General features: G+C 35.0%; 1 protein-coding gene across 2 annotated transcripts in view; it reads right to left on the bottom strand.

The window, feature by feature from the left end:
* Positions 1-327: 327 nt before the first annotated feature.
* The window catches only part of LOC107731894 (kin of IRRE-like protein 1), a 38,658-nt gene continuing 29,068 nt past the window's right edge, over positions 328-9,917 (bottom strand). The window contains exons 8-15 of one of the 2 annotated variants that reach the window (XM_016543084.1): positions 8,881-9,008; positions 8,341-8,467; positions 7,358-7,458; positions 5,594-5,810; positions 4,889-4,996; positions 3,926-4,053; positions 2,974-3,087; positions 328-1,521 (exon numbers count right to left, since the gene is read on the bottom strand). In XM_016543084.1, coding sequence (XP_016398570.1) covers positions 904-1,521; positions 2,974-3,087; positions 3,926-4,053; positions 4,889-4,996; positions 5,594-5,810; positions 7,358-7,458; positions 8,341-8,467; positions 8,881-9,008 — 1,541 coding nt within the window. In that variant the 3' untranslated portion in view covers positions 328-903. The remainder of the gene's footprint in view (positions 1,522-2,973; positions 3,088-3,925; positions 4,054-4,888; positions 4,997-5,593; positions 5,811-7,357; positions 7,459-8,340; positions 8,468-8,880; positions 9,009-9,917) is intronic. The other variant, XM_016543085.1, reaches the window with a different exon arrangement.

Genomic DNA, 9,917 nt, shown 5'->3' with positions numbered 1-9,917 from the left:
ACCCTGGTTGAGAACCACTGCTTTAATGAATTTAAATACGGTAAACACATTAATACTATATTAAATCCATCATACAGAATTCCAGTTTGTCCAAAACATCTCCAGATTTTTTTTACAGATGATCCATGTAATCAAGCATGATTTGAGGAAGTTTCAAAGAGCATCTTAGGCTTTAATGGAAGAAAATCTTTTGTAAAAATGAGTTCCCATGATCAAATTTTACTTTTGATTAGTGACCTAAAAATTGTGTACAACCTTAAATATTTTTGCTTCATTTCCTGGTTTACATTTTTTTCAATCCTGAAATTTTCAGTTTATGTCAAAATCTAAATAAAATAATAATAAAATAAAAAATATTTTTGGTGGTCTTAGACTTTTGGACCCCACTGTATATTGTGCAATTTGTCATTAAAAGCCCTTTAAACTATGCTAAGCTTAAGGAGAGAAGCTGAAGAAGCCATTGAAGAGAATTCATACATGTACTGTATCTCACATGACCATCTCTGTCAGAGACCACTGTGAAACAGACTATAAGCCTATAAGAGGCACCCTTCATTTCTCAGGAACTACCTTTGTGATCATGCTTATTAAAAGCATTCAGGATTTAGTGAACGGTATAAAGATCTTAGATCTTTTCTAGACACCAGTCTTTCTTGATTGTGACTTTCGCTTTCAGCTCCTGGAGCTGAGAAATAAACGCTAAGACGCTCCTGCCCTGCATCCCGTTCTCTTTTCTCGGCCTCCATTTACTCTGAGCTTCTCTTTGTTTGTTCACCCTCCACCTTTATCTCAGTTTCATTCATTATTTCCGTCCTGTGTATCTGTGTGAGTGTGTGTACTTATATGGCCGATATCGGCATAACATCGGTGTAACTTATGTTACGTACACGTGACGCTTCTCTTTTACACATGTGTCTGCATCCTTTGTGTGTGTCGGTGGGAATAATCGGAATGCTGGGAGGTGTAGGAGAACCGTGTGGAACTGCCGTATTTCCCAAGTCCATTCTCTGGGGTTCCGGTTCCGCCTCCTGCGCCGACACTTGGCCCGACTCCGTACATCTCATATGCAGGCCCGCCTTCTAACGGGGCGAGGCTAGGCGGACCAAAACCCATTCGAAATGTCGGATAGTGCGGGTAGCCATAATTTTCGTATCCGAGCTGAGCGGTGGAGTCCAAGAGGCTGCAATCAGCGGTGAAGTCGCTAGTCTGTGGGCCAGAACTGGGCGGAGGCTGCTGGGACTGCCCGGCGCGGGTGAACGTGTTGAATTGGGCATAGCTGTTGTGCGAGAGTCTAGAGGGAGGGCGAGGGTCGTAGCAGCCCGCTCGGGACCCCGGAGCCAAGCTGCTCGGTGTTCCCGGGCCTGCCGTAGCTCCGGGAGCTCCTGAGCTACTGCTCACAATGGCCGCGGCGCCCCCTGGCTGGCCGGAGGTGCGATAGTCTGAGTAGTGCATGGATCGGGAGGCAGGACGTCCCTCATCATGGGTGGAAGCTCGCACGTTGTAGTAGCCGTTTGTTGGGTCCTGGAAAAGACAACAGGCATCTTCAGTGTCCCTACCATAAATATATCAAAACCTAGTAATATGCATTGCTAAGAACTTCATTTGGACAATTTTAAAGGCGATTTTCCTCAATATTTTGTTTTTTTTACACCCTCAGATTCCAGATTTTCAAATAGTTGTATCTCGGCCAAATATGGTCCTATCCTAACAAACCATACATCAATGGAAAGCTTATTTATTCAGCTTTCAGATGATGTAGAAATCTCAAGTTCGAAAAATTTACACTTAAGACTGGTTTTGTGGTCCAGGGTCACATATGTGAATACTCGATTTTAAGTACTTTTTGTTCAACATGGGTACACAGGTAAAAACATGCATTGTGGTAATACTGTTGGTGTTTTATGATGAATGCTGCATTCCAGAGGCGGAACTTATTTTTTATTAAATTAATTTGATTCATTAAATTAATCAAAAGTGACTGTAAGGACTTTTACATTGTTACAAATTATTTCAAATAAATGCTGTTCTTTTTAAATTTCTGAAGAAATGTATCACGGTTTCCACACAAATATTAAGCAGCACAACTGTTTTAAAAAATGATAATGATGAGAAATGTTACTTGAGCACCAAATCAGCATATTAGAAAGATTTCTGAAGGATCATGTGACACTGAAGACATGTAATGTAATAATGTAGACTTTAAAAAAAATATATATTATTATAAATTTATGCCCAAAAACACAGCACAACAGTGTCACATTTTTCAACAGTCTTGATTTTGGAAGAATTTTTCCCATTCATTTTCTCCATAGGGATTTAAAAAATTTCTTCAATGAAGTGTTTTAAGTTATGAACAAATCCAAACAAACCAGTTGAATGAATAACATTACAAGCTTAAATTTGAAACAAAGAAGCATTTGAAAATAAGAGAAAAGACTTTCTTGACTGTCATAAAATAATTGTATTTTATTGTAGAATTAAATACTTATCATACGAAGCATTGCAAATTTTATTCAGACATAGCTGATTTTAATGTTCACTATTAAATAACTTAATTATTTAGTAAAAATACACTGCATTATATACTTTTTTTAAAATAAATATAATATACCATATATTTAAATTTTATTGCAAAATATTCATGCAAAAATATTAGTGAGACTGACTATTATCTATTATACTCTAATTGGTGGGTTAAATAATATTGATAGTGAAGGTCTTCACAGGGAATTCGACAAATTAAAATTATGGCTTCTACAGCAGCATATCCCAACCAAAAACAATCTTGGACCTAATGGTTGGTCTTTCAAGAAAGGTTAATATGATGTGGCTAATTTTTCTATAGTGAATAGGATTTTTACATATGGGACCTGACTGTTGAGGTCTATAGAAGTTGCATGTTTTTGTAAACCAAAGCATAGGTCGTACATCACTTATATTAGTGTGTGCAGAAGTATCGGTGTGTCTGTTCACCTTGAGCTCGTAGTCCTGGCGCGTGTCCAGCGTGTCACTGCGTAACTCCTGTTTGAGGTCAATGTCATCTTTAAAAGGCTGGGAGGAGGGAGAGAGGGTCACAGAAGGTAAAAACTAAACCATAAACGACAAGAGAGCAACCAAGAGGGGGAGAGAGATGCAACGTAAGAGGGGAGGAAAACCAACAGGAGATAAGAGAAGGAGAAGAGAAGAAGGATATAAAGGAAGAGAGGGAGGTTGAGAGAGAAAAAGGATTAATTTCAGCTTTGGAAATGTTATTTAAGAGGAAATACATTGGAGGAAGTAAAGATGATTAATAATTCGGTTTTGTAAAAGATAGAAGTGTCTTTGTTATGTGTTAGGCAGGTTTTGGAAATTCACTATCAATTGTTATATACTGAAAGCATTGTGTAACACAAGTGTTAGTGAATTAACGTTGAATAATTTTAGGGACAATTTGTTCATACAGATCAAATCATGTGGTTAATAATTGTACATTTCAGAGTTATTAATTATTTAGTGTCAGTGCTGTTCATCTTCACAAAGATTCATAAGACAAGGCACAATCACCACTGGCAAAAGACACAACATTACATCAAGATACATTTTTACTAAATATTAGCACATTTATATAAATTTTTTTAAATATAAATTTATTTAATAATATAAATTATGTAAATTTCCCTTCCTACGTTGTACAAAATAGTCTAGCTCTTGACAGAATAATACATTTTAAATTATAATACTGTCGACAAAACCCAGTTTAAACTCAGCTCATCTTAACAATTTTTTAATGCAATACTGAATAATTACAAAAAAAAGTTTGTTTTAAGGATAAGTAATATCTTATTTGAAATTATTGAACTATTCTGTTTGATGTTAAAAGCTTCCCAATCTCAAAGTCCCTCTACATCCTTCAGTTATGGCTGTGTGTGTTGTCAAAAGTACTCACAGAGTACATGGCCTTAACCATGCGTGTTGCCGTGGAGACGCTCCCAGAGTCTTCCTCCAGGCTGTGGGTCTCTTTGTTTATGGTCTCTACCTTGATATCTGGCTTGCCGAGCGTGACCCCTCGATGACCTGGAAAGTAAACATCCCAGTAAACATCTGATTCATCACCACCGTGAACATGCTTTTTGATGTGTTTGTGACTATTATTGATGTTCTTAAATATGGGTAAATATGCCCTTGGGTTTTGTGGGCATTTAGAGACATGCTTACTTCTACATTCTCAAAGACAAACTTTGCATGTCGCTGTCTGACAGACTCACTATTTCAGATTATTGTTGGATTAAATTAGGTGATGTTTACACAGCTCACTAGCCAGGCTGAGAAATTATTATAATGATAAGAAATTAATAAAACAATATTTCTAATAATATAATTAAATAATTTACGTTACTGTTCAAACGTTTGAGGTCAGAAGTTTTATTCAGGAAGGATGCATTAAATTGATCAAAAGTGACAGTCAACAATGACTATAAAATTTCAAATTATTCAGTGCTGTTTTTAAACTTTCTATTCATCAGAGAAAAAAAAATGTATCATGGGTTCTATGAAAGATATTTATATGTGTTCAACATTAATAATATTAAGAAATGTTTCTTGAGATCCAAATCATATTAGAACGATATAAGAATGGCCACGGACAGTGAAGACTGGAGTAATGGCTGCTGAAAATGTAAGTAAATGACATTTTAAAATACATTAAAATAGAAAAAAGTGATTTTAAATTGTAATAACTTTTCACAACATTACTGTGATGAGTTTGACACTTGATGAGCATAAGCAAAAACATAAAAAAAAAATTCTGACCTCAAATTTGTCTCTTGTCTCTTGAACGATAGCATCTAATTAATTTTTAATACCTAATAATTGTGAAAAAATTAAGAAGAAAAGAAAAACTGTAACTTACTTCCTTTGCGTTGCCGATACAAAAACAACACTAACGCTAGTAAACACAGGAGAAGTAGAATCGAACAACCAACGGTGCCTCCCGCAATGATCCCAACCGGCACTATTTCTATGACAATGAAAAAGACAAAGAAAGATAAACACCACAATGCATTTTTAGCTTTTTGTTGATTGTCTTTTTTCCTTTATCATCAGGACAGAAAAGGACAGAAAGGAAAAAGAAAGGAAAGAGGCTCATGCATCACAGGTACTGTGTGTCATAAACATGTGTGTTAACTGCTGCACTGTGGCTTCAATGTACCAGTATAACTGTACTTACATACTGTATATTCAATAGAGAGAGTACTCCTAACCTGAGTTGACGTGAGCTGAAGCAAATTTAGGAGATTCCATTCAAGCTATTTATTATTGAAGACCGTGCTCTTTTACTTCAGTAGAGTACTCTACTGTACTATGAAGATGACGCAGCAGCACAGTGAATTTTTGGAGACGTACTGTACATTATACATATATATGTGTGTGTCTCTGTGTGTGTGTGTGTGTATGTACTGTATGTATGTATTTCTTTCAGAAAAAATGTTTGAAGCCAGATTGACCACACAAATGATGTTTCTCGATCACAAATACATTATAACTGAAAATCACATGAGACTGTCCTTATTCAGAAGCGTCACATATGTGCACATATGCAGGCACGTATCCTCACCGGTCTCTTCCAGTGTGATGATCATGGTCCCAGGTCCGAATGAATTCCACGCGGTGCAGTTGTATGTGGACTGGAAGTCTGACTCCATGACGTTGTTGATAGTGAGGGTGGACAGCACCGCGCCTCCCTGTGCAGTCAGTTTGCTCTGTTCTACCGTGTATCGTTCTGATAGGGTCCCCTTCTCTTTTTCCCACACATTCTCCTTCCATGCCCACACCTGAAGAACAAACACACACATGGTGTGAGAGATCACTCACATGCACTTCACATTTATTTCACCAATATTTATCAGCAAAAGGCTGAATTTTGGGAAACCTGCAGGAAGAAATGTGCAGATTCAAGATGACACACATAATTATATACATACATACATATAAATCTTCAAAGTACCAAAGTATCTGTTTATTTTCAGAAAGTAACAACTAGAAATAAGTATAAAAAATATACAATAATATAAGATATTAATATGTAAATATAAAATATACAATCTTTATTTGGATCCACAACATGATTTGGTCACTTATCTTCCTGGGCTCCACATGAAAAAAAATAAAAAATAAAATTAACAATTTATAATATAACAAGAATAATAATAAAAATGAACACATACTGTTTTTTTTTTTTTTCATATTTCAATTTCATTTTTATCTTCATACACTAAAGACTGGAGTAATGGCTGCTGAAAATTCAGCTCTGCCATCACAGAAATTAATAAATTACATTTTAAAATATATTAAAATAGAAACCAATTATTTCAACAGCTTTACAGTTTCTACTGTATTTTTGATCAAATAAATGCAAACTTCTTTCAAAAACATAAAAAAAATATTCCAAACTTTTGACTGTGTTAGAATTGTGTGCATATAAAATAATGAAATTTCCAAAGGAAAATAATTTACATTCTATCAAGTAATAGCGGAGAAATAAAAATATATAAATTATAAAAAAAAAACATCTGCAGTGGCAGGCCCTGCAAGAAGCAAATGGACCCAAAATAATCCAGTACAGTGCAACATAATCTGTACATTTCATACAGGAGTGAAAAAGGAAATCCTTTATAAATATTTAGGATTTAAAAAGCATATTCAAGTGCATAAAATGCACCTGAACTGTATCTGTTTCACATTACCTGCATGAACACATATTTCACACCAGCAATGGGAAAAATGGCCTTTCCATGCTGAAACATGGGGCTGGATAATGGTGAGAAAGCACCAGTTCTCCTTTCAAAACCACTAAAACGGTTGTATTATTCATGCTGAGCTGGGAGAATATTTAAAAATGCATACATCCACATGTCCATGGTTAGCTTCCATTTACCTCACAAACCAAGACATTTGAAAAGGCTACAGCATTAAAAGAACAACTTCGCTGTTCCCATACTTCATATTTCATAAATCTCATCCTGGAGATGCATCAGGACTGAGCTGCAAGTCATTGTAAATTAGAATCACTAGTAGTTTCAGAGAAGGGATGCGTCTGAAAGCCACATACACGGAGCTACAGCAGAATCATCTACAGCAGAGAGAGTTACTTTGGGTTCAGGCCTAGTTCGAGTTAAACTCTAGAAAATGGTTTAAGGTGAGCTCATCTGGTTTCTTAGGCTAAAATGACATTTTGAAACCAGCTTTCCCATGGGTATCCATATGGTGAATAATAGGAAAACGGTAAAATATCTGTTATTAGAATTGTTTAGGAACATTTTTGTACATTTCTGTGGAAAATAGCATAAATGTAAATTCAAGTGAATGCAATGTAACTTACGATCTTGTCAGGGGGAGGTGTGCTGGCGATGTAACACTTGACTTCCCCTCTCTCCCCTCGAACTGCATACTGGACCGGTTCGCTTGAGATGATGGGTGGACCTGCTCAAAAAGTCCAAAACCAAATTATCAGAAACTACATTATCAGAAAAACTACTGAATCATTTTTCTATTTTCTGTTTTCATTTTAATTTTAAAGTTTTAATAATTTTGTTGTGGTTTTTTTTTAATTGTAAATGTTTTTTAATATGTCTATATAGTTTTTATTAATTTTTGTTTCAGCTTTAGATTTAATTATTTTAGTACATTGTTAAACTAAATGTTGTCTAGCCCTAGGCAACTAGCTGGAGTCAAATAAGTTTAAGTTTTTTTATTATTACTTTATTTTATTTCATTATATTTCAAATAACAAAAGTTTTTTATGGTTTTAGTATAGTTGACTACAGCTTTAGTTGACCTATAGTTTTAGTTGAGCTGGCTTTAGGACCCAGAACTGAATTTGACTTCAACAACTACAACAAAAAACTATACACTGAAAAGTATTAATTTCAAGACACTTTTCGAGAATGAGGGCATGTCACACAAACTCTCTATACTGGCATCTGCCTTATTTAACTAGCATCGACCAAATGACAGATTAATTTCCAGCAAAATACTGTTTGAGGATGCATGAACTTTGACATCAACAACAAATGGGTTTTAAAGTGTTTTCTCTTCACTTTTAAATCTTGATAAGCTTATTTACTTTGCTATTTTAACTATATTCAATTATACTGTTATTTACATTTAACATGCTTTTTCCCCTAGAGTCTATGACCCATTTTTTGGATTGTGACCTAACAATTTAGCACCAATATATTAACTAGTAACTCACATGCAGAACTCACAATGAGCTAAATATGGGTAAAAAACCTTGAAAGCTGCATGGTTTTAAAAAGTGTTTTATTATTTCTTAGTACAATAAGATAAAAGTACTGTACTGACCGTTGACGGTGAGTGTGACCTCTGTCTCGCCCACTCCGATCCTAGGCACGATGGCCTTGCACACATACTGACCAGCATCTGCCTGACTAACTGACTTCAGATAGAGCTGGTTATTATTACTCAAAACCTGTGCATTAGAGAGGGGGGGGGGGAGAAAAAAGGAAAGTAGTTTTTACATACAAAAACTATGTAAAACCTGTTCACTGTAGACATAATACATAAAAAATAATAAATAAAAATATAAATAAAAAATAAGACATAAAAAAGAAACAACTGGAACGAAGGATTGCAGCTTCAACATCAAAACACAGTTGGAAGATAAATATAGAAGAGAAACAGAGCCAAGAAAAGAAGGACACATATGGAGAACACTCACTGAAGAGAGATAAAAAGTCAGAGGGAAAATGTCATAGTCAGATAAAAAAGTAAACTGTTGAGAAAAAAGTTATTGCCTATTTCTTAGTAAGAGATAAGAAAGAAAAAACTGAGCACGTAACAGAAAGAAGGTTTTACTAATCGGACCCACAAGCAGATGCTCACCATGCTTGAACCCTTTTTTGTCCAGGTTAGTGTGAGGGGAGGATTTCCCGCCCACTTGCAATTTAAAGTGACGTCTGAGTCTACATCCACCGTTACTGGTTTAGGCTCGACAACCAGGATAGGACCAACTGCATGAAACCGAGGTTAAAAACAGGTCAGGTTTTTGCATTTTATATGACAAATATGATAACTCCCAACACAGACAAATTCAACAAGAGATGTAGACAGACAGACAGACAGACAGACAGATAGATAGAGGGGTTAAAGCAAAAAAACATGTAAACGACTGTGGCAACTTTAACATTTGAAAGGATACTATGGTACAGTTATTGCTTTCCTTATTCAAACTAGGTTTTTTTCATGAATATGTTTTTTTCATGAATATATGGTTGACCTGAAGAATGAAAGCTATATCATACACTTGGAAAATTATGAGCTACATCACTGCTTATCGACACTAGGGGTGTGACAATACACTTAGCTCACGAGATGAGACAAAATACAGATACTTGCAATATTTTAATACTATTTTTAAGAAATTTTCAATGACAAAATATTTGTCTTTTAATTACAAAAAGTAAAACAATGCAGTTGTATTTTGAAATAGGCTATTTTAACTAATCTAGGGCTGTGACTAATGATTATTTTGGTAATCAAGTAATCTACTGATTATTTTGACAACTGAGTAATCTGATATTTTTAGTAACACAAATAGACCTAAGTGAAAACCAGGCTTTAGTATGACTATTTATATATAAACTAACGATGAGGTAATAATAATTGGCTCAAATAAAGTATCAAAACCAAGTAATTACATGTTTTTATTGAACAACACTGTTAAAATACATAATGTAATATTCCTAAATAAATAATATGAACAAAACAAACTTAAGTACATTATGTATTATAACAAATACCTGCAGAGGGCGCCAACGGCCTGGTGGCGTTTCACTTTACAGCGTGATTAAACGATGTTTAAATCTCAGAAACTTTTATTTTGAAATCGCGATCTACAATAAATGGCATATTTAGAAATA

The sequence above is a fragment of the Sinocyclocheilus rhinocerous genome, unplaced genomic scaffold (genome assembly GCF_001515625.1).
Source record: "Sinocyclocheilus rhinocerous isolate Xijiao unplaced genomic scaffold, SAMN03320098_v1.1 scaffold1841, whole genome shotgun sequence".
NCBI classification, from domain to species: Eukaryota; Metazoa; Chordata; class Actinopteri; order Cypriniformes; family Cyprinidae; genus Sinocyclocheilus; species Sinocyclocheilus rhinocerous.
This window is presented reverse-complemented; position numbering and strand designations above follow the sequence as displayed.